At 40.0% G+C, this 25,598-nt stretch overlaps 1 protein-coding gene across 2 annotated transcripts in view; it reads left to right on the top strand.

The window, feature by feature from the left end:
• Positions 1-10,831, top strand: part of PRDM5 (PR/SET domain 5) — a 68,288-nt gene extending 57,457 nt beyond the window's left edge. For both annotated transcript variants that reach the window (XM_083862333.1, XM_083862334.1), the window contains exons 15-16: positions 5,485-5,589; positions 10,231-10,831. In XM_083862333.1, coding sequence (XP_083718459.1) covers positions 5,485-5,589; positions 10,231-10,395 — 270 coding nt within the window. In that variant the 3' untranslated portion in view covers positions 10,396-10,831. The remainder of the gene's footprint in view (positions 1-5,484; positions 5,590-10,230) is intronic.
• The last annotated feature ends 14,767 nt before the right edge of the window (positions 10,832-25,598 follow it).

The following is a 25,598-nucleotide window of genomic DNA, read 5'->3' as shown; positions in this document are numbered from 1 at the left end:
CTCTTCCAGACAGTTTTTTTCACTGAACAAGAAGAGGTCCTGAGTTAAACAGGCTTTCCAAGGCTCTCATTTGGAACTTTACACAGCCCCCTCTTTTTTTAACACAGAAAAATATTAAAATGATAGTAAATGACAAATAATGCAAGGACAATATTGACACAGTTTCACTTCTCCTGTGTTTCCCAGGAAATATTTGAGCTTAAAGTTTGAGAAAGGGTCCTGTGTTTTAGAAACACCATACAACACTATTGTCAAAAAAAAAAAATAAATTCCTTTCTGTAATAATATAGACTTCTGTGCCCATGACAGTGAGTAATGAAATAATATGATGTGTTGATTGAATTTAGAGGGGTTTTTCCATCTTGGATTTTATCTGTATTTTCCTGTTGGTGAGATAGGGGTGCATTCCCAAATATTTGCCTGAGGATGATGACTTTGCCAGGGCTGTGGTTTCCTTGCCTCTGGAATCTGTGTTTGCACACAGAATGTAGAAGGTTTGAATCCCACTGCACCTATATTTTCACACTTCTTCATGTAATGTTGACTGATGATCATCCCTTCCTCATAGAGTGAAAATGTCATTTTTCTATATTGATACTCTTATTTTCCAGGAGCAGGTGAACATCTATTGAATTTTCATTGATGCTGATTAGATAAACCCTCCTTTGCTAAATTTTAGTGGCCGTAATTACCTCAGCAGTTGAAAAAACCACAAAGAAATAAGAACTTTTCAGTTTATCGGTAGCAAATAGGCAGGACTACCATGGAAAATGGGAAGTTAATGATATGGTAAAGCCCAGTGAATTGCATATACTGGATCTTTTTAAGAAATGTTTTGGGTTTTTTTTTTCCCTGGCAAGTATTTCACAGAAGATGCATGCTTTTGTTTTAGTGATAAATTTTATTGCACAAAAGATTATTTCTTTAATATTCCTGGAACTGAATTAATTGAGACCTGTTCTAACAAAAGCATTAGTCATTTCAAATAAAAGTCACATTTTTGTTTAAATCTACCAGAATTACTTCACAGTTGTTTTAACAGGAAAATTTCTTGGCCTGCTCTAATTGTTGGAAATATTTTTTTAAAGGATTTTACTTTTCAACAGAAGAAACATGTTCTTGTAAACTGATTTTTAATTGAGGCTTAATATTATAAGTTTTAAATCCCTGCTACTTGTGTAAAGTTGTAAATTCCCATCACCCTTTGTCTTCCAGTGTCAACGTTATGTTAGTAATTTAAGTAGGCCTCTGTCTCTGGGTCAGCCACTTGCTGTAACTTGCAGAAACTTTCCCTTTACAAGAGAGCATCTTGTTAGTTCTTGAACCTTTTTCACACTTCGATACAAAACTGGAGTCTGCTAACTTGGGCTCTCTGTGATTTTAAGTGTAAGCAGGTTTCATCCATTTTCAGGTTGGCAAAACTGTAGGATTTCCAGATTTCCCTTTGAGAGTAACAAGCTCCTGTTAGCTGCAGACATGACTAGTGTGTTTTAATGTTATCTGACTGGTCATGTTTGTTGATCCTAGGCCACATTTTTCCATTTGCCTGATTATTTTTTTTTCAAAACACTCTTTTTATTAACCCTCTGTTCAGGTGATAATGCAAGCACATAAATCATATTTACTAAGAGTAATACTGATATTTTCAAAATTTTCACATGAAACGTCTTTTGAAAGCAGATGATGTTATTGTATCAGTATCTCATGAAAAGACGTTTTAAGATTTTTCTGGGAGCAAGAGAAGGCTTTGTTTTAGAAAAATGAAACGAAAAGGATTATTTATTTTAATTTTTTTTGTGTCCTGTGGCATGTCAGGAAATTGACAGGCATGTTCATGTCTGTCAATTTTCACGTTCGTGTCACAAGTGTAAACATTTACATATAATACAAGACCTGATAAGCTTTTCCTTTTTTCTCTGACTTCTCTCATGCTTCAGTTTCCAGCATGTTAAAAATATAGACCCATCATGCTGGTAGTTGTGTTGTTAACTCTTACTTTAATCTTGAGATATGTTTATTTGGTCATAATAATGTTTAAATTATGTTTGTCTTGCTGTAGCTGATGCAATAGTTCTAAATTCAGATTTAGAAAGCAAGTTGGAGAGACTCCTACCAAAGCAATTCATGTTTCTTGTGTGCAACCAATATTACCTGGTTTGTAGAAACAACCAGTGCACAAGTGCTAACTTAGTGTCCAGAATGTATTTATATATTTTAAGGGACAAACAGGCAACTTCAGCAGCAGCTAGAAGTTCAAATATTCTGCATTTGAGTATTTCCATCTGCTGTGCTTGCAGGACACTACACTTTGTGTCAAGCTGTTGAAGGTGCATCGAATGTCCTTGAGGTCTTTCTGATGCAGAGCACCACTTGTTTAGAATTGAAGGTGTGATTTGTGATTCAGCCATCCACAGACACAGGAGTGTGTGCTGCAGGCACTGTTTTATTTGACATGGTTTTAAAAATGTTTAATTTCTCTCATTCACCAGTTTTAATGGTGAAGCCCATCAGAGATGGGAGCTTTTAGGTTAGCATGTGTCAGTCCTGCAGCAAAGCACCTTCCAGAGTACCACTGGGCACTGCTTGTCCTTTCCTTGTTCAGAGGTAGGAAGGTTGTAAATCCTGATCTACATATTTCTATTCATACCTGGCATGCTTAAAACTGTGATAATAAATCACTGCAGTATCAGCCACGTCCTGTGTCTCTTGCTCTCCCTGCTCCTTTGTTCATTTAGATCATCAGTAAAAGAAAACACGTGTAATCCTTCAGCTTGGCTGCCACCATAGCCGTGGCATGGCAGATGCTTCTTCAACAGAGGGCAGAATTATAGTACCAGCACTTGCTAACTCCTCTGAAGTCAGACTTGGATCATCTTCCCATTGAGCTCCTGTTTTGTTCACAGTTAACAGGTTTTTCCCTTTTCTTAATGTTTTAAATCTGTCCAGCTTTCTTCTCATCTCAGTGTTGGCCCCTTTTGTCCTTTCATGGTGGCATTAACTTTTTCAGACCGGTTGCCATGATTTTTATCTTTTTTTTTTCCTCTGCTCACTTTTAAAGCAGTGGTGGTTATGACAAGCAGACATCATATTTTCCATGTTACAAGTGTTGCTTTCTCCAAGTATTGTGCAATGGAAATTTGACATGAGAGGGAGACGGGGCAGAGAGAAAAAGAAGAGCACAGAATGCTTTGTTTTGAAGAAATTGATCTGTGATGTTGATGTCTTCTTCAAAACCAACAACAACAAAAAAGTTTTTTTCTCTGGAGATAAACTGAGGGCCAAGTTTTGCTCTGGACTGCACTACTGATTTTCCTGAGACAGACACAGATGTGAATGGAGAGCAGCTTCGCTCAGAGGAGAGGAGGCTGCTGTGAATCAGAGTCGTGTCTGCTGAAGTCACTGGAATATACAGATGGAAGGGATCTAAAATTAGATCAAAGACAGCTTTGGATGTGTTTCATGCACTACATATGTGAATTTCAGTACAAATGCCAAGGGGATGTTAGATACACCCTTTCTTGCCACGGAGAATAATACGAATATAAAATATATAGCAGCCAAACATAACGTGGGGGAAGATAATACAGCCCAGGTTTGTGACTCAAGCTTCTCAGAGTGTAAAATGGCTCTTTGTCCAAAATAGAATCCTGAAATCCATTTAGCACTGGAATGACTGACCTGGTCATCATCAAGTCAATTCTTCAGATAGCTGAAGACCAAGATAATAAAAAGGGAGCGAGTCCACCTGGTGCAGTTTGCAGTAGTGAATGCTTTTGTAGGTGTTTAAGATGTGCACGTCGTATACTTCACTTTGCACTTGCTGGGGAACAACCTCCACACAGAAAGGCTGCTTTTGGAGAACTCCAAAATGTGAAATGTGGTTTGTGTTAACTACAATGCAAAACCAATTAAGGGGTTGTTACAGAAACCTGGTTTTCACATGGCTTATTCATCCATTCTCCTTAAAAGTGCAGACCCTGTTCCATGAAGTCTTTAGTCAGATCAGCAAAGCTCTCTGTGACATGAGCCTTTTGCTCTCCATGATAATTTTTTTTTTTTCACAGATCGATTCAGATCTTTTTTAGGTAATTTGTTATGTTTTCCTGTGTACTGAAGAATCGTGGAAATAACACTGCCTTTTCCAGGAAACTTGATGGAAGGGGGCTGCGGAATGAAAGAGCCCCATCTTTGCCCCACTGAGGTGTCTGGACCTGCAGAGAGCTGCCCTAAAGAGAGAGACTGAGACATACCCCCAGCACTAATTGATAGTGCACTGTGTTAGGTGTATGGTGAATGCTGGTGAATCCTGGCAAGATTCAGCAGTATATGGAGACCTGATGGTTCCTAGAGACTGAGAGTAGGAATCCAGACAGCTTATTCTCTTTGTTGCTTTAATGCCTGTGTTGTTCCATCTCATTTATCCTTGGATCCCACATGATCTCTCAAAAGAACTTGATTGCTGCCTATTATTTGTTCATTTGTAGATCTAGCTGCCTCTTTTTGCATGTTGATTTATAGTCGTTGCTTTCAATTTAATTTAGTAAAAAGTGTTCACTTTTCTTAAAATACCTGTCTTCAGAACTTAAGCAGTACAGAATTAGAGATCACATAAAAAAGGAGAATGAGAGTGAAGGAAGTCTAGTTGGTTCAAACATCAGGGTGTCTCTAGAACATGAAAATTTTAATGAGGCCATGTGCAATGCCATAGTGCTGATTCTTACATTTAATTGATTTATTGTTGATTTCTATATAGTTCTTTTGTAACTTTAGTGGAATCAAGGATAAATTACACCTATATAAATTCCTATGTGAAGGAGGAACGTCAAAGAAAAAATCTTTACATAAGTGGATTTCCATTTGTATCTCTAATTATTTATTTGAGGTCAGTGAGATTGTGACTTTTCTGACATCACATTTTACAGTTGCTGCTAACTGATAGTTCTAATAAAAATACAGATGGTTTGGTTGCCATCTGCACTTTTGAGATTCTGCAAGTGAGTATGTGATTAGCCTTCTGTCACCACTTTTCAAAATAAGTTTTTTTGCTACCACAAGCTTTCCTTGTTCCTCCTCTTCCTCCCCTCACTTCTTTCCCTGCTTAGAAACCTCCAAACAAACTCAAAGTTCTTGTGTATAATCTTACTTGACTGTATGCTTTAAGCATCTGTGGAGGATAAAGGAAAGAACATTGGAATTTTATGTTTCTGTGCCTTTCATGTGACAAAAAGCAGACTCCCCAAATGGCTGGGTTTGAAAGACTGGAACAGATAATTAATTCATAAGTGGGTGCTGAAGTGGAAACTGTCAGGCCACAGCTTTCCCAGCTTTCACTTAATCATTTGAAAGTAGTTTTCTGTTGTTTTCGCTGACTGTAATATCTTGGAGAGAATATAAAACTTGCACCATCCAGCATGGAATTCCAGTCCTTTAATGAGCTGGGCTCTGTGTTCACTCACTTTCACTCACTGTTGTCATTCCATGCAGGAAAAGCCGTACCAGTGCTTGGAGTGTAACAAGGCTTTCAGTCAGAAGCGAGGCCTAGATGAGCACATGAGGACCCACACCGGAGAGAAGCCCTTCCAGTGTGATGTGAGTTCCTCTCCTCCTTTCCCTTTGTCTTCTCAGCCTCACTGCACCAGCAGGATTTAATTGCAGGGGTATTGTGGCCTCGTGCCTATTGCTTGTGGCACAGTCACACTGCACGTGGGCTTGGACTGCCCAGGGAATGAAAGGCCATTCAGGGAATTTCATGTACCCGCTTTGCTTGCCAAGAGCCACACACACCCATTCATTTTATGGTTTTGGATCCCATAAGAGTTATTTTCACCATTAGTAATGCAATCTGGATGTTACCATTTACAATTTCACACTGCGTGGGTTCCTGTATAAGTTGTATGACAGGTTAATAGTTGGAGACTAGCTTGTGTAGGAAAAGGGATTTCATTTATTGCATGGCATCTCAGTGCTTCTGATATTCATGAAAATGAATTCAGAATTGCCTGTTTCTGGTGAAATCTGGTGTGGTGTTTTCAACAGCTGCTCACAGCCTCTTGTTGATGCTCAGTGAGGAAATCTGGGATGCTGTGCATGCTCTCAGGGCTGAAATGCAGTGTATCCTGTGACAGTTCATAGATCACTGTCAGGTACCCTTCATGCAGCCTGCCCCCCCTTGTATACAACATTTCTCAGCTTTTGGGATGTAGGTGGGAAGGCTAAATGTACAGAAACTGTTGGGGAATAATGTCTTTTAGAATTATCAAATGCGAAAATTTTTGTTCAAGGATGTGGAGAAAGGCATCAGAATGGATGTAGAATTAGTGTAGGTGTTTTGTTTTGTGATGCTGACCCTTCATGAAGCAGTCACAGGGAACTGCCAGCTCTCAGTTACATCCTAGATGGCTCAGTCTGAGCAGCTGTAAATTTGCTCAGAAATTTATATAATTAGATGCAAAAATAGAATAACAGCTTGGCAGAAAAGTTTCAAGGCTCTGTTAACTGTTCTGGTTTTTAAGGAATGATCTGATGTAATTTCATTGATAATAAAATATATTAATTTCATTTAAAGTTCAACTAAGATATTTAGCTGATGACTACAAGTTAGGAGATTTGCTGTATTCTTTTGGGATAATCTCATCCTGGCTCTGGATAGTATCTTGAGGATTTCTCTAACTCCAAATCATTGTCAATAACTTTTTCAGCTTTCGGGTTGTTATACTGTTTATCAGCTCTTGGCCAGCTTGCAATGTAAAAGCAGTTTTTCCCACACTGAGTATCCAAGATTCACTGCTCTTGGATTCAGAGTGTACTTTTGCAGACTAGCTTGGTATGGTGGTTCGATTTTATTCTTTTTCCTTGCTTTAATTAGAAATAGGAGCTGTATGAAAACATGCTTCCCTGTTTCAGCTTTTCCTTCAGTTTTCCTTGTGAATTAAGTAGAGCTGTACTTTCCCAAACCATGGCATTTCTAGAAACAGCTGCAATCTGTGTCTAGTCCTAGTGCTTCACTTGAGAATTTTTCAAAGTGTACCTTCAGCTCTTGGTGATATTTTTTGTACTTCAAATTTCTGCCTTGTTTCACTAAAATCACTCTTCAGAAGGAGCATTTTGCTGGCTGCACACTGCCAGAGGCTGGTCATCTTTTGGGGTTTGGACATAACAGCAGTTGCCTCCACTGTTCATTCCTACATGCTCCAGTTGCCCAGATCCCAACCACAGTCTGTTGCTTAATGCACACCTGGCGAGGGTTAAAATTGATGTTTTCAATAATTTCTCCTTATTTCGCCTGGGCTTCTGTTCTGCACATGTTGGGGACACAGTAAATGTCACCCTAGAGCAGCCTGTTCCTCCAGAGCTGCCTTGCCCATTGCATGATTCCAGATGTTTATGCAGCAGTTACAGGAAAACCAGTAGTGGGCAATTACAGAAATATGTCCCTGTGGGGCATATTTATTGTGGGCTACCCAATACTAAATTTCCTTTTTACATTCAAGTATTTTCACCTACAATTTTTTATTCTGCTCAAGATAGCTGTAGATGCTCTCATTATTTTTCTTATAATGAATTGAGTGGTAATTTGTGACAACTTCTACAAGTTCTTATCTCTGGAATACCACATGTGTATTCTTTTAATCTGTATTTTTGCTTTAAATAATTTCTTTTTTCCAGAGTCAGAAATAAAGATCATGTCTTATTTTCCTGTCTCACTCTCTCTCGGGCACATGGAACAGCCATTACAGTGCAGGATTGAGTTCCATGTGAAACTAATCCTTGTACTCTGTTTGAGGAAGGTGCTACAGTTTATTTATGTGTCTATTCCTGTGTCTTATCAGTCAGCAAAACCATTTTCAGACCTTAATGTCTCAAATCTCTCACATCCCAAGGATCATAGTGGAAATTGAATATTCCCATTTTAAAATGGCAATTCGAATACATGTCACCTAGAAAAGTGAAAATAACTGAAATATGGAAATAGAAATGCAATTTTTCATAGTGGATTAGATATCTGTCCTCTCCAGACCAACCTGTTTTTTACTGGAAGGCCAAGTGAACTTCACTTTCTCAGAGACAATAGATTATTTCTGGGGGGCAGAAGGGTCAAGTACTGCCTGTCCTGGTTTCTTTCCAGTTCAGTATTTCCTTCCACTCTGCCTCTGGTTGACCTTAGACTTACTTTGAAATGTCAGTCTTTACCATCCTCCCTACCTGACCAAAACTTTGATCATTTTGAAGAGATTGATTAGACCTCAAGTGCATATTAGCAAGAGTGGTTGTAAATCTATAAAATATCAGTCTTGCCTACAAAATTGATATACAAAGCAAATTCTTAAATCTCCAGAACTTTTCTGCATAAGCACAGCACAGGATGTGCTACATCTTTAATAATCCTGTGCATTCCGTGTTCTTTTTGAAGAAGGGAGGGTAGCACAATGTGCCTAGAGCCTTGGAGGAACAGAAGGACACATCCTATTGGTTACATGAGCAGAATAAATGAAAAAATGTACTTTAAGGTTATGTTATAAGCTGTTCAGTTTAGAAGCGAAGAGGTGTGTGTAAGATACACAGAGCACACACACACATCTTGTGGATATCCCTGACTGGCCTCCTGGCTCTCAAGAAACATGGAGTACTTACAAGTGTGGGGCACTTCTATCACACTGGGATTTGTGGCTGTGATTGCATAAATGTTATGGGGGTTCTCTGTTTGCTCTGTGGAGGAGAAACAGAACCTGGTGTTGGGCAAAAGAAGTGCTCAGAGCTGACCAGTGGGTGCTGTAATAGTTACTGTCAGTAACAAAAGGGTTGGCTGTTGCTTGGATCTCAAAGAGATTTATTCAGAGATTATTCACTGGGGGAAAAGCTGGAGAGCTGCCATTACTGTATGAAGATCTTCAGCATTACATCATGCCATAAAGTCAAAAGCCTTCTAGGGCAGCAGCACATACAGTGTGGGCAAAAATTATTTTGGGTACAAAACTTGCTTCTTGCCATTGCCATTTTATGGTCATTTAATGGTTTTGCCTTAATTGGCATAAAATCCATATGCTGGAGGTCAAGATGGTCTACTTGGATAGTCAGCTTTTGTTGTGGTTTCAAAAGGAATCGGTCATCATTCAGCATTTAAAGTGTTTGGTGCCAATATAAATGTAAAGCTTTGTTTTTCTCAAGAGGGATTGTCCTGGGTTCCTTGAGTTTTTTCCTGCATGAAGGAGATATTGTCTGAAAGAAAATGGAATTTTAAGAGTGCAAGCCTATTGATGTTTATCCTTGTTTAATTATATTAGTCTTGTTTGTTTCATTTGTCAAATCAGCAGCTGCTTCCTTTTCTTTTTTCCTTCATTTCCCTGTCAAATTCATTTTACAATATTTCCTTGCATGGTAGGTGAATGTGACAATATAACTGCACAGTTTTAGTTGAGTTGGTGTCTTGCCTTAACTTTTAATAATAACTTTTCTTTGCTGAACTTGTTCTGTTAACCTTCTATGTTTTTCATTTTAACTTCAGTGCAGAGATTTTTATAAAGTGATGGCTTTAGTATGGCAGAGTCCCTCCTGCCTAAATCCATTTATTCAAATGGCAGAATGAACTGGACTGCTTGGAGTACAGTGGAGGAAGGAAAGCAGCACACCTGATAATAATGCAAAGGAATTGCACCTCATTTACCAGATGTCTTCCATTTTCTTGCCCAGGCAGAGAAAGGCTAGAACAACGAGGCTTCCTTTATATTAGTAATTACCTTTCTCGCAGTCTTCAGAACCTCTTCATTCTCATTCCTCCCTCCTTGTAACTGAGCAATTGGCACTGATTCTTTTGGAAGTTGCAAGTGTCATTCTGGATGTCAGGAAGGAAATATTTCATTTGAACTGATGGATGCTTGGGATGTTTTGTCATAATTTTTGCTGCATCCCAGATAGAACAATAGCTTTAAAAAAAAAACTGAACAAAGCACCACAATGTTACCAGGATGACTCAAGGTGATGAAGATTGAGTCTTTTTTAGAGATACATCTTTGTGCCTGTGATACCACTCCTAATATACAACATAAAAAGATGCCAGGCAGAGTAAAATTCTTTCAGATGCTTTCTGAAGGAGTTTTTGTTCCAAAGACCAGCTCAGTTATTAAATACTGCAGGTATGTGTGGCCATGGCCTCAGTGACGTGATCTTAGGAGTGTTACACGTGCTCAAAATTTTAATACTTCATTTGTCTTTGTCTTGTCTTCACTGCCCCAGGTTTGTGACCTGTCCTTCAGCCTGAAGAAGATGCTGATCCGACACAAGCTGACCCACAACCCCAACCGGCCCATGGCAGAGTGCCAGCTCTGCCACAAGAAGTTCACCAGGAATGACTACCTCAAAGTGCACATGGAAAACGTCCATGGAGAAACTGACAGCTAAATACAGCCTCAGTGAGAACAGTGGATCCAAAGTGGTGCAAATACACGTGTACAAACTCCAGACTTTCCACCTGGCCAGTAAGCACAGTCAGGAGAAACAACTGTAATGCCTTCAAACGTTATTTTTCCCAATTTTGTTGCAAATATGTTAGTAGTCAAAAAAACAAAAAACAAAAAAACCCACAAAAAACCAAGACATTCTGATGTAAAACAGCTTGGAAATAAAAAAAAAAAATGAAGATACAAGAACTTTGGAAAAAATTTATCCTCATTTAAACAACGAAGCTTTAAGCAAGCTTCTCTTTGTTAATGACATTCTTAGAAACTTAGATATTAGTGGCAGTGCCTGGAACTCCTGGACACTTGAAATGAAACTCTTGGCTGTCTGCAACTGTATTTTTGTATCTAACCTACAAGGCTCCATTAAAATTATTTTATTTGAAACCACACAGAATTTGTCATTCTAATTGCCTGCTGATTGTATCCAGGCTTGTTTTATTCATATCATAATTCCGCATTTTGTTGTGACACGATTTTGTCTCATTTTATTTGCAGCTTTCTCATTACTGTATGAAATTCATTAACTTGAATTGGTTCTCGAGATGCCAGAATGTGTGGGTAGAGAACTGTGGAAATCTGTCAACATTCAGTATTCCTGTATGAGATTGAGGAGGATTTATTTCCTCTGGTTACACAAAACAAGACTGAAGAGAGAATTTTGAGCCATTTAGTTTTAAGTACTGTATTCATATTCATCACTGTGGCTGGCAAGGCAAGTGGAAAGACATCTTAACAGGGTGGCTTGAGCAGCTGGAATTGTTGAGTTTACATGTATTTGTCATCCTGGTGGATAGCTGGTTCCCACAGTGTTTTTTCCTGCTGAATCAGATGCCCTGGATTTCTTCATACCACTTAAATACCTGTTGCTTGCTTTTTTTTTTTTTTTTCTGAATTCTATTCATAAGCACTGGGAAAAATACTGCTTTAAAACCAAGTAACAATCAAATTCTTCATGTTATCAGGGTGAGTTGTTTGCTGCAGGAGACTATTCAAAAGAGTTCCCACAGGCCCTCTTGTACAGCCAGATAACAAAGAAATTCTTATCTACAAGGACAGTAAAACTGTAACTTCAAAGGTTGATTGCATGTGGAATTCCTGAGTTATCAGTAGTTAATATTAAGGCTATGGCATTAGCAAACTGTTCAGTTTCATTTTGGACCTTGTCACTATTTTGTAAAATGAACTGGGACATCTGTACAGGGTTTCTGCAGATTTTGGAGAATTGTAATTGTGAATCATTCTCTTGTTTGTGGCAACCTCCTATGTGTAAAAGCATCCTAAGCCTTCATGGCCTATTTGCTTCCTGAGAGGTAGGAGAAACTTGGAGACTTTGCCAGTTCCGTTCCACAAATCATTTGTTCAATCATAAATCAAGTATATTCTATATATTTAAGACAAATGTAGTTGAAATAAGCATTACAAAGTTGAGTAAAGAATATTTCCTTTCCTTGTTTATAGAGATTTTGTTAGAATTTATCAGAGCAGTTTATGTCTAGGTCCAGAAAACCTTAATTTACTGGTAGTTACTATAAAAATAATATGATTTTAAGTAGATAGGTAGCAAAAGCAACCAGTATCATATACTGAGTTGTGTGATGAGTTTTTAGCTGTATGTTCTTAAGTATCTCCAAGGAGAATTAGATTGGTGACTTTTTTGACATGTGTGGGGTGGGTTACTTTTGTGTCGCTGTTGTTTGCCTTTTTGACATCAGTGAAAGGAAGAATTGAATCATAGGAAAACCAAGATTCCAATTCTTTGTTTTTCAGCCTTTTATGTTTTTCTTTCTTCCATTTAGTCAGTACAAACTCAGGCACAAAGAACAACAGAAGGAAAATAAAACACTAAAAAAAAAAAACAAACCCAAAAACCAAACCAAAACAAAAACCCCCAAGTGATGGTTTTCCAAGGAGTTTTTGAGGGACAAGTCTTAAAATACAAAGAAGAAAATCCTTTTGAGGAGAAAAAAAGGATAGTTTAACATATTTAGATGCTTTGCATAGGATTTCTGCCATAAATCTGTACAGCAAAGCTGCTACATGTTTAGGGTTAATATCTGCTTTAGAGAAGAATACCTAGTTGTGAAAGTCAGTAAGTAGACAGAAGAATGTCCCTTTTTTTTGTTGTTTTTGGTTTTTTTAATGATTTCTAGGTGAGCTACAATATATAAAGATTAATCTTGCTGTCTGTAATCAGCAACAGCAGTTAAGCAGCTGAAGCTTTGATCTTGTTAATGGTGTCAACAGAAGGGAGGGATTGACAAGGATCAATGAGGGAGTTCAGACCTTCCTGGCAAACACAAGAAGCAGGTGCAGGAGGTTGAAGCCCAGCCACAGGTGAGCATCTTTTCCATCTTGTTCTCCAGGAACTTTCCCTTTGGGCTGAAATGGCTGCAGGCCTGAGCTGCTACAAAGCCAGCACCTGACTTGGCAGTTCAAGGTCTTTCCACAGCAAGAGTTGCCATGTTGTTTCCTTGAGGGCCTGAATTTCTCCCAGTCAGAGGTAATATGTTTCACATTACTGGATTCATGAACTGTGTAATTGATTTTATGTGCAAGGCAGACTTACCAGTATGCTACATAGTTTTATTTGATCATAGCTTTCTTAAAGAAAAAAAAGGAGCAAACCAAAACAAACAGAAAAGGGAAAAAAGGCAAACTAGCAAACCTTTCTTCTTTGAGTAAAAATTTCCATTGACAGTGTCCCACTTGATATTACCTGGAAAAAAATTGAGAATGTTCCCTTCACCTGATTTTGAGAAGTGATTAAGTGAAACCTATTGCTCTGAACGTAATTATAAATTTTTAGTGTCGTGTTTGTACATTTGTTTGTTAATCATCATTTATTAAAATACTGACTTTTCCACAGTAGGTGGTGCCTTGCAGAATAGTATGCAAATCTAGAGATATTCCTGTAAGAGTATGTAATCACTGCAAGTTTAGAAGGTTGTGACTTTTTCTTCATGTTCCTCTGTAATTTTATGCAGATAACATTTCATTTGTGCTCCTAGTTTTTCCATTACCTGGGCCCCTCTTGGAGAGAGCTCCAACTCTGATGTTAGGAACAGCAGGGCTCTGACTAGTTCCTTTTGCTTTTCATTCTGATCAACTGTGTGGCCCAAAGGTGATACAAATCATTAAGATGATAAATATCCTTTCGTTTTCTAATGTCAGATTTCTGGTCTGTCTGTATGACTGTGAAGGATTTAATGTATTTTTAATTTAGGCTATCAAGTCCTAAGTAGAAATCAGAAAAAGGAGGGAATAGTGTAAGTTAATCTCTGGTGGGCATTTTGTGTTGTTTTAGATTGCAGCCTTTAGTGCTCTGCATTTGTGTCAATGAGTACCAGTGCTTTTATTCTTCTAAGACATCTGACTGTATTTGTTTTAATTTTTCAGTTTTAAAGGTAGCATAACAGTCCCTCTAAAGCACCACTTTGAGCAGAGGAGCTCAGTGCTGCTGTCAGGGTGTGATCAGAGTAGAGTAAAGTGTTTTCTGTTATCTACTTACTGCACTGAAGTGTTGAAATTTTCTTCACATTGAGATTTGAAATCTGCTTCTTTGATTTCTTTAGGCAAGTGTGAGCTCAGAATAAAACAGCAGCTACAGCTGTAAAATTATGTTCTTCAACATGAATTCTGACAGCTGTATGTTCTGTGGTACCTAAAAAAGATGGGAGAAATTTAAGTAATTTAAGTCACAGCTGAAAAGAAAAGAAAAGAAAGCTTCCTTGACCTGGAAAATTATTCATTGAACATTCCAACCTGCTATAGCCAGTCTTCTATTTAATAGTTACTGCCTATTTAGTCTCTTTTACCTCCTATCCCCTTCTCTTTGTGAGCTGTTCCTGACTCTATGCAATGCTGTGGGCAGACAGAGAACTGACAGAGCTCAGTGTTTGCAAAGTGTTTTCTGCTCACTTTCCCTGAGCCCCATTTGTTATGCTCAAGTAGCAATATGTTGGAGTTTGCTAACACCAGCTGCCTCTCACGTTACAGCAGCAGTGGGATCAGAGCTGGCTATGATATCCAGCTGTCATCACCCTCCAGTGATGAGGGAAACAAGGGGGAAACACCCACCCGTGTCACAAGTGCAGGAGAGACTTGAAGGTCCATTTGTCTCCATGGTCTCAAGCTGAGGTAGGCAGGAAAAGATTCCTGGATCTCCGTCACTGTGCGTGTCCTGGCCCTGATACATCAGAAAAGTCTAGGCAGTAAGATGGAGAAACAAAAACAAAGACACTTTAGTGTTTGACTCCTGGTGTTACAGTTTATGACCATGAGGTCTTGCCAACAACTGATCCAAGGAAACTTGGATTTAGGAATTATTATTAAGAAATTATTAAGAAAGAAAAAAGGTGCCACCTAGGTTTTTGAAATGGTGTGATCCCACAAGGCTTTCACAGAAAAGATATGCATGGATATGCATAAAGTGTTATATAGGTCAGATATATAAAAGGCTAGAATGGAAAGGTGAGATCACAGCTTCACAGGGCTCTGGAAGTCTGGTTCTTTGTGTGTGCTCCTGGATATTGGTACAGTCTAACTAAATTTTGGAATTTGGTTCCATTGTCCAGGTTTTCACTAGCAGGATGTCCTGATAAGCAAGAACTTGGTTCTGTACAAATACAACCAGAAAATGTCCTATTTTAAATTTGATATTTTGTTCAAAAAAATTTAGAGCAACAATGAGACAAAATTGCAACCTTTTATGATTAAGTTGTGTTGGTTGTATATGTATTTCCCCTAAGACATCTTGCATCACGAACAGGTATGATCACCTGTACTTGAAATATCTTTGGTCATGGGTTCATAACCTTTATCTTTCAAATCTCTGAAGCAATGGAGTGTCTCAGCACGTTTGTAGAGCAGCAGCATCAGGTAGATGTAGCACACGGTGAGCTGGGAATAACTGATTGTCAATTTTCTCATTCCATTTGTTGCATGGTGAAGCAACATGTTCTTGGCTGAACAATAATCAAAGAGAGGTTGTTTTCATTTCTGTTTTTCCTTCAGAAGGACATTCAGCAAAAAGGAACCAATAATAAAAGTTGTTTTGGGTTTGTGGTTTAGAGGGTTTTTTTTGGTTATCCTTCTACAGGGAAAAGACTGTAAGCCCTTAAATCCACAAGTTCATTTCCAGTTTACCAGCTGTTCAAACAGAACTGGGAGGCAGTGCTACAACAGGTAAGGTTGCTGCTGGAGGAGAGACCTCCACTGCAGCATTAGCCAGGTTAACTCTTTGCTACTAATGTTGTGATCACTTTCTGTGTCATGCCTCAGACTTTAAATTATTCTTTAAAAAACCTGATCTGCCAAATTCAAGGTAGATCATAAATCCACTTTGCAAGACAGGAAGTACCAAAATCGTTTCACAAAATGATGTCTTGTTCTAAATGTTTTAAAACATTCAAGTCCTTTTGTCTGGCATGTTCTGAATTTTTAAGGTAGGTCAGTTATACTGTGATAAAAGGAGGGTTTGGTCACTACATTACCTTGTGCATCTGTGTGCAATTAGTTCAGTTTCATAGTAGGTAAAGTGGGCATTAGATCTGCAGACATGAAATAAAAAAAGCCCTTTGGGCATGAAAGAAAACGTCTGTGATTACAGATCTCACTTTGTTTGCTTCCTTTATCAATTAGAAGAAAGTTATTAAAAACTTTCAATAATAAAACCATGGTTTAAAATAGTTATTTAATCAGATTCAGTCTAGAAAATGCAAGGAGGATGAATTATTAAACTAAGAGTACACTAATCATTACAAGATGCACACCTTTTCTGTGTTTATGGGAGTTTGCCCTTTCTAACCAGGGCAGGATGCTGCCTTCCCTTCTGGTATTGAGCACAGAGTTTAGCTTGTAACTCAGTCTTGCCAGGTGGCACTGACAGGTTATGAAGAGGACATTTTCTCCTCTTTGGCTTTTGCAGAAGGAGGAGGTTGTTGTATTACTGGGTTATTCTGGACAGAGGGTGCCAAGGCCTCAGCTTTCCTATCCTTCCTTGTGATTGAAACAGCCTTGAGCTGCCGCCGTGCGCCTATCTGATGCGGCTAGCCCAGGCGCACGTGACAGTACACCTAGCTTTGGGCTCTCCACCTAAGTCAGCTGCGACCTCGCTGCAATGGAGTTGGCGATGACAGAGAGAGGACTCTCACAGAGTGGGTACAGGAAGGTTTATTCTCTGTCCCGGATCTCTGAGAGAGACCCTGAGACTGCTTGTGCACCGGCTTAAATACAGGTAGGTAAGTGGGTTGGAACAGGCTGCGGCAACCAATGACAGGGAACCAGGGAGTGGCATGCATGAGGGAAAACCCAATGGGGAGGTATCAGGAAAAGAGCGGGAAGGAGCCCAGCCAATCCCCAGGCCCAGGCCTCATGGAGATTGACAGGGGGGGAGCAGGGTGATGGACAGGACAGGTGGCGGGAAGGAGCAGCCTATCAGGAGCTGTCTCCGGGGAAGGCAGGGGAAGGGTTATATAACTGAGGAGTAAACAACAAAATGGAGGACAGGGAACAAGAACCAGGGGAGCCATCTTTAACCATAGGAAACAATGAGAACTGGGGTACAAAGAACTTTAACAGTACATAAAACATCAAAAGAACACCCACAACGAGCCACGTGAAGACACCTTCTTAAAAACTCTTTAATCTCTTGCTATATTTTTGTTTTCTAAACTCACTCTGTGTATCTGAGAGAAAATCCTATGGTTTTGAGTAACCTGACCCAAAAGTTTTCCTCACATGACTGCAGTGGAAAGTTTCCTCTGCAGTGAGGACAGTTGTTGGTAGATAACCTCAAGAAAGTGAGGTTATCCCTTTCTAAACTATTTCCTCAGCCATGTCCAAAATACTTGTGTGGGGTGACAGGGCTGGGCTTAGCTCTTCAATATACAAAAAGACTCTGAGATCAGTTCTGTTGGAGCTACAAATGAGGCCAGGTGTATTAAACCTGCAAACCAAACCTGTAAATTCTTTTGCCCACACCTTTAAGTGCAGCAAGGGTGGCTGGAAGCACTGATTCTTCTCCTTGCTTTGATGCTTTTTATTAGCCTTGCAATTACAGTAACATTTGAATGTGGCTGTAGAATTCAATTGAGAATTGGAGTAGAAAAAAAGCTATGAAATCGATGGTTTGGACTTTGCTTGTTTGTTTTCTCCATTCTAAACATCAGTCTGTAGAAAGCCACCACAAGACTGGACATGACTCAGTCAGTCACTGTAGGGGCAGCAAAGGGGTTAAATTTTAGCTGTTCTCATCCAAAGAGATAAATTGCTGATTGGCTTGCAAGTTTAGGTATTTCTTTTTAAAGCTAAACCATTATAGCCCATCAGAAGTAAAACAAAACAAAAAAAATTATTTTCCCTGGTATAAATGTATGCATTTGCTTTGTACCAGAATGGTACCTTCCTTCTGTGTATTTTAGTGGCACTATGAATTGTTTACTCTTTCAGCTGCAATTCTCTAAGTCATCTTTTTTTAAATTGACAAGTCTTACGAAAAATCATCCTACTTAGATTTCAGGCTTAACAGCTACCAACCATGCGATGATTGCTTGGTGTGGATGATGAGCAGTGTTGTATTTTCTGAGTTGTACTGAGTGCTACAAGGCAAGATTTTTCCAGAAACAGAAAATGAATAGTCAGTTTTGGAGCCCTTGGTTGTGATTGTAAATTGTTACACTTGAGCCTACTACTGATCACGTGTCAAGTCAGGTGCACAGATTTAGTACACTTAAGAAATCCTAACATGTGTGTGTTCCCCAGCAGACTTACTTCATAATTGCTAGTAACTTCCCTTGTGCATGTAAAAGTCCAGTCAGTAGCAAGTGCTGTAATTAAAAATTTCCTATGATTAACTGTGCTGTTTCCTAAATTAGAGTCTGGCAAGGTCTGCTCAGGATATGGGCTACTGTCGTGTTGTCCATGTTAGCCACAGTTCACCTCTCTGTCAGTAGAGGGTAAACATGTGAATGTTTTGCTTCAAAAGGTATTTTCAGAAATATAAAAACAGCTTCTGAATGCACTTACTCTGAAAGAATCTGGAGCTGCATATTTGCTGTGCACTCAGCGTGGCTGTGGCATTTGCATTTGCTTTTTCTGAAAGCAGATCCTGGCTGGATAAACTACTTTCACCATCTCTTTTTCTGCTTGGTGTGTTCCTCGTGCCATATTTTGAGAAGCCCAGACATAAAGAACAATATTTTCTAGAAACCAAGCAAAATAGATCACAGATGAATCCTTGGGTCTGTGTTTCACTTTAGACTTACCTTAGGTGAATCCACAGCTGCTGTAGATTTTGGCAATACATCCTCTGAGAAAATAAAAATGTTTTCTTGTTCTCATCTCGTACTTGCATTGCTTTGCTTTGGGAAGTTGATTTATACTCATGTAGGAAGAAGAAATTATTACAGTAAATACATGTGCCAGAGTGTGGTTATGAAGCTCACTGTTTAGAGTAAGCACAAGCAGTATATTAAAATTAAAAAGTTTATGTGCGTAGCATGCATGCACATACATGGATCGAAACATGTACAGTGTGGGCAAGAGTTGTTGTGAATGTGAATTAGTTTTTAATAATGACTGAAGACAAATTACTTGGTCATTATAATTATCTGTGGAACCAAAGCCAGTTTTGGAACAAATGAAGAATTGCCTCAACCTGGTTAATAGGATTCATATTTTCAGCATATGGCAAGGTTATGTTTTTAAGTAAAGGCAATCAGGGGTCTAAATGCATTATTAATAAAATTTCATCTATCAAATGGTCAAATTCTTAAACCACAGAACCAAGACAAGCGCAACCATGCGTATTTAAGAACACCAGGCAGGATTTTGAGGCCTCTTTTGATCTGCTGTCTTTATGTGTGTCTTCAGTTTACCTCTGTGTCTGCCCTCTTGTGGATTTTAAATGCATTAAATCCTCTAGACTTAAATTATCCAGGTGTTAAGACTACAGGTCTTTGTGATGACTGGGTGACTAATTTGCATTATCAGACCAAAAAGGTGTGCATGTGTTCTAGGATTCTTCTGCATTTCTGCTGAATGCATTTGACTAAAAGAATTGTTCTGCCTATTCTCTGGTTTGGGAAGCTCTTTTGTTCCTCTTTTGAGCCATATTGATTAAGCATTTGTTGTTATTTCTCACCCCCTACTGTCATACAATTGCTCTTCAAATCTTCCTCAGGGAAGCATGAATTGAAAGATAGTGACAAAGCATACAAAATACCAGTGGTATATTCAAAGCTTTGGGAACTTTTTTCTAATGTCATAAGGTAGACAGATGAGAACCTTCTACAACATAACACTTCTCCAATCCCATGTATAATTTCTATCTAAAATATTGCTGTGTGAGCAGTAGTAGTAAATTGTTTTAAAGCCAGAGGCCAGCGATCACTCCTGTGCTGAATGCATCCAGGAGGATTAGTGTAGATGAGCCTACAAGGTAGAATATAATAAATAAAGCATAATGTTGTTAATGTTTTTAAGCCAATGCAGCTTTGAGTTTTGCTACAGAAATAGGAGGAAGTGGTGTTTGATGTTCATGGTGTGCAGCAGAGAAACTCGGCTAATGTAAAATGGATGAACTATCAGACAGTGTCATTGTGTCACCACAAAATATTTTAGAGAGCCTCTTACGTTATGTCTTATAAAGGATAACAAAGGACAAGCAAGGAGAAATGTACACTATGGAGCCAAAGTCAGGAATTGAAAAATAAGTGAATTCTGAAGTGAAAAGTGAATTCTTGAGCAGAAATTGGAAATAGTTGCCTTTTTCCTCTCACTGTCCAAGGTGCTGATGGCACCTGAGAGACAGAAAGATCTGCGCCACGAAGGTGGGGACCTGCCTTCTGGGACCAGTCAATCCCAGACCAAGGGCAGATCTCACAGGCAGGTTTTGTTCTGTTCTGCACAACAGCAAGGATTGAGGAGTGGTCAGAGCTACTGATACTGCTGATAGTGTGATAAGGGCCATGGAGTCATGGTTAGAGCCATCACAGAGGCATGTCCGGCTGCATTTTGGCATGAATGTTCCCCTATATTAACATTATTCCTTTGTGCTTACATTTGAATACTTTGTACAATGTTCCAGATGATTTTTTTTCTATTTAATTTTGAGAAAGCATTAAAAATATTCAAAGTGTATGAAAATTCATTTCTGGATGGTTACTGTTAAAAATGGGCGGAGATAATATTTTTCTCCCTAAAATGCCTTTATTAATCAGCTCTTACAATGGTGGCTCAAGGGGTTTTGGCAGCCCGGTTTGCCCTTGAGGAGGAGGGTCCTGGTCAGCTCTGCAGCAGGAAGTTCATCAGGGCTGGAGAACTCTTTCTTTGCTGGGAGTCTCCCCGGAGTTCTGAATTCTGTTTGTTTGCCTCGGGGTCTCACTCCTGGTTTGGTACTTTTAAGTTACAGTGAGTTACAAAAACTGGACCAATCAGCTCCACTGATGCTCTAGGGTATACACAACCCAGTATTGGTTTTTGTGGGTTTAAATCTTATTTATGTTTATTTTTATAGGGGGTTTTTGGTGTTAAAAAGGGTTTCAAGATGCACTTGGGATTTTTAATCTACATGTACGGGGTTGCCCCGGGGGCGCAGGGGCTGCAGGGGCTCCAGCAGCCTCATGGCATGGCTGCGCTCGGGGAGCAGGTGTCTCGGAGGTCCCGATGGTGGCGGGGGGGGGAAGCAGGTTCTTTTTGGAGCGGGGCGGGGTAGAGACATGCTGGCAGCGGCCTGGCGGTCCGGTGGCCTGGTGGCCGCCCAGGCTAGTTTGGCCGCTCGCGCCACGTGGTGGTTTTGCGGGCTCTGGGGTTTTCCGCTCGGGCTGGGGTGGGACGGGGCCAGCTGGCCCGTCGGTCTGCGGCAGCGGCTGTGGCTGCCCGGCCGCGGCCCAGGGAGCCGCGGGCTGGACTGGAGATGGGCTGCTTTGTCGGTCCTCGGCTGCGGCTGCCCGGCGGCGGCCCGGGGAGCCACGAGCCGGGCTAGGATAGCCCATTTTTGGGGCCAGTGCAGGTTTTTCTTAAGGTGGTCCAGGGTTTGGGGAGGGTGCAGGCTCTCTCTCAAGGCAGCAGGCAGTCCACTCTGGGGTCGGAGGGAGGGGGCCTGCGGGCGGCTTCCAAGGGACCAGGCAGCCCCCCCTTCGCTGCCCCCCTCTCCTCCCCGGGGGGGGACGACCACGGAGGTGGCTCTTTACTGTTACATTACAAAATAAACATTCAAGGTATTAATACACTTATTACATAACAATCAAGGGTTTCAATTTTCCAAATTTTTAACATATATTTAGGAGCTTTCCAATTTTCATTTCTTTCAGTTACTGTGCTTCAATGTGTCATATGCTACCTCAGGTAGACCTGGTTCTTCCAGATCTGTTCATAATCTCTGTGATTTTGTTGTGTTTTTGATGTTGCAGTATTGCAGCAGAGGCTTTAGAAGTAACTTTAGTGAAGGTGTCACAAATTGTCTCTCTTAGTTTCTGTTGTTTCACTAAGGCATTGAAGTAAATCTGTGCAATTTCTTTGACAGAGATCACATAGACCACAACTCCTGGACCCAGGAAGGGGCTGTTACCATGCTGTGACGTGTATTGAAATAAGATTTCAAAGCACATTCATCTCTGCACATGAGAATGATCATATAAATGATAAATAGTATTTTGATAATTAATCCTTCGTTATAGTTACATGATAAGTTTGTGTGTTAACCAATACTGTCCTGCTGTTCTGTGCTCTGGTATGTGTATGGAATTATTGATTCCCTACCTAGAACATACATATGTGTATCTGCTGAGACTCCAAGGAAACATTCAAATGCCTGTTGGACTTCTGTGAAAGTCCATAGAATGCATGTGTTTTTTAGAAAATAAGGCAGAGGCATTCAAATGCCTTGCTGAATAGGAAAGCAAGGATGGGAGAAGTTGAAGGCTGTTTTTGACGTCCTTGCTAAGTAACAACGTACTTTGTAAATATCTTGGGGGTTTTTGTAAAGTGCTACTTATTCTGAATTAGTGAGAAAAACTTTTCCACATATTTTAATACTGACGACAAATTCCCTTATTCTGCCAATATGAGGTTCTCATTTTGCTGAAGAAAATGTAGCCTGTTGCTGTTTTTTGCATCTCAGCTTTCAGTCCTACTAAGTCTTTCAGTCACTTCTCTTTACATCCCTGTTTTCAGCACATTTAGGTAATCTTTAGGGTTTTAAGTTGTTTTAGCTTGGGTCCATTGTGAGACATTAATACAGCCTTGACAAGGTCTGTGGTGTGGAACATTCTGGTCTCTAGCACCAGTGAGAACAGATGGGGGAGCAGAGCCGTGTCTGACGTAAGGCACGCAAAAATGTGCATCTCGCCAATTAATCACTGCACACTGCTGACAAATAAGTGACAGTAATTGATGCAGCCCTTTGAGAGACAGTCTGGAACTACTGCAGCCTGGGAAAGCTCATTCATTTCTTTTCCTTTCCCGAGTTAGTGGTGAATAACTGCCCTTGCTTAATTGCTGTCCAGCATTGCTTTATAGGGTGAGTGTCAGTGACAAGCCAGGAAGTCAGAGTCTCATTGGAGCATTATCTGGCTAAGTCTTGTCTGCATTCTGCTTCTGCAACTATTGATGTTTTCTTTTCAATATATTGTTGGCTGCCAAAGGGCTTATGCATATACACCTAAAGTGCATTTGAGTACCTAAAGGCGTTCTGTTAGGATTTCTGCTTGACAGTCTCATCATCAAAATGTTTTCATTATTTATGTTACACTCCCAGGCTGGAGTGTCACAGTTTCTAAGATGCCCAGTAGATTCCAGCAATAAAATCTGTGCACTCTGATAGATTTGATTTGCAGTCCATGCTTTGTTTTAGGTGAATTTATCTGAGTTAGAGGAAAGCCAGAAAGTCTCATGGCTGTAAGAAGAGGTGTAATTGTTTTAACAGGCAGTGTGCCAGACCAAGGCAACGTATATCCAAATCACTGTCTGCTGCTCAGGTCCTGCTTACAGAGTATTCCTTTTCTTAACAGCAGGGCAGGAAGTCCAGGCTCAGTCCAGAAGGCCAGAACAAAGAGAGATTTCTGCTGAATTTTCTCTCCAGTAGGCAGTGCCTGCTTCCATCGCATTGAGCAAACTTTTCTTCCAGAACAATTGCCTGCATCAGTTATTACTGGAGTGAGGCCAAAATATTTCATTTTGGTGCAATAATATTGTTACAGCAAAAAGAGCTGCTGAGCAGAACCTGCTAGGACTGTCACATGTGTGGGTAGGGCCACCTCCCACCCGGTCATGGTTTAGATCTGCTCCCATTTCCTTGTAATTATTAGGCTGGCTCAGGTAGTGTTCACATCCCTGTTACTCCTGAAGAAGGCCTCTGGCTGTTTCCTTGTCTTGCTTTCTCACCTCTCCACTGCTGCAGAGGAACAGGTGTCCCCATCTGAGAAAAGGAGGAGGTAAATTGCTCCACTTTCTTGACTGAGGAACTAAAGCACAGGGCAGTTAATTGCCCTGTTTGCCAATAATCCAAACATTTGTATCTTGCATTGAGTGGAACAGGAGCTGCAGAAACTTGGGGTCTCTGTAAGTCCAGCTTATGATTTGCACAAACCTCTGTAGTGATTCAGTGGCAGAACAGAATAGATAACTTAAGTGTAGAAGTGGGGAGAAGAAAAAAGAAAAGCTTCTAATGGATCCTGTTGTTTCCTTTCACTAGAATCCCTTGCAGTGGCTCTGCCAATTTGGATCTTCCTAGCCAAGAACTGCACTTCCTCTGTGGGCACAAGTGACAGATTTTTTCATACTTTCATTTAGCCATATTTGCTTTTGTGAACACAAATTCTCCTCTTTTGAGGAGGCTGAATTGTTTCCTCACAGCATTCTTGTTGCTGTGGTGCTGCTGGAATAACTGGTGAGACTGTGGTAGCAGCAGACTGCAAGAACATTGTTGTTCTCTAGCAGAAACAGTTAAAAGGTGGGGCTTTGCAGGGTAGGGTGTGTAAACTGAGGAGAGAATATCTCAGAGTCTAGCTGTATGGCAAATGAGCTCATACTTCCATCTAAGTTGAGGTGTTTTTTCATGCAGAGTAGAGAATAATGGAATTTTAGCTGTTGCCAAAGTCCTGGCAAATGTCAGAAGTGTTTCCTTGGAATGTTTTACCATTGTCTTCTCAATTCCGCTGAATCTTTTATTCTAGTAGAATTCTTGGAGTGGAATTAGGAATTATAGAAAATCTGTTTTCCCTCTTAGCTTTTTTCCCTCTTTGCCTTTTCCCTTCAGGTTATTGTTGCTGTTCAGTATCACCTTCTCAACCCTGTCTTTCCTGTCCATTTTTCTCTGTGTTTAGGTCTTTCTCCAAGAAATCTGGAAAGATGCGTCCATCTACTTGCAGAAGAACAAATCTGCAAAATGAGTGTTGTATTCCCTGCTGATTTCACAACTTGAACCAATATTTTTCCCAGTGTTTCTCCAACCTTTCTTCAGAGGCACCTGCCAGGTCTTGATCCCTCCTCAAACTCTCACTGCAGTGGCTGTGCACTGCTGTGGATTTCTAGGATAAAAGGTGACCTAGTAAAACACATCTGCAAGTGGCAGAGGAAGGAATGGGGTCTTTTTCTAACATAATTATGCAGCGTTCAAGATCCCTAGAAAAGCTGTGTCCTGGTATGTTTGACACAACCTGTGATGTGTTTTTAACTTTGGTGCAATGTAGCTGTTACTATCCCCTGCAGTACAATATTTTACTGACTTACCGAACACTGAGTATACTGAATTATTTAAATATTTTACTGATCATTATTTTACTGAACTGCTTAGCTACAGGGTATTTCAGTCACTTTTTTCTCACATTTTCAGAGCTGCCTAACAGAGGGCAGCCAGCATTGTTAGGTTCATTCAGAACTTGAGACTGGTTGCTTCTGCTTATGTGTCCAAGCAGAAACTGGGAAGATAAATACCAGGATACTTGCTTCCTTACTCCACTTGTAGTTATCCAGTATTTCAGTATTTCCAAAAGAAGGGGCCAAATGAGACCCACAAGTGTTGGTGAGAAAAGGAGGCATTGTGTTGAATGAGAAGGTGTCATATCCCTTTGTAATTGCTTCCCTGCTGGCCACTTTACCCAGCCAAGAGGAGACCTCTGTGTGGCAATCTCTGTGGAAATTTAT

The sequence above is a fragment of the Zosterops lateralis genome (genome assembly GCF_965231275.1).
Source record: "Zosterops lateralis genome assembly, chromosome: 5".
Classification (NCBI taxonomy): Eukaryota; Metazoa; Chordata; class Aves; order Passeriformes; family Zosteropidae; genus Zosterops; species Zosterops lateralis.
The sequence above is the reverse complement of the archived record's forward strand: the minus strand, read 5'-3'. Positions and strand labels throughout refer to the sequence as shown.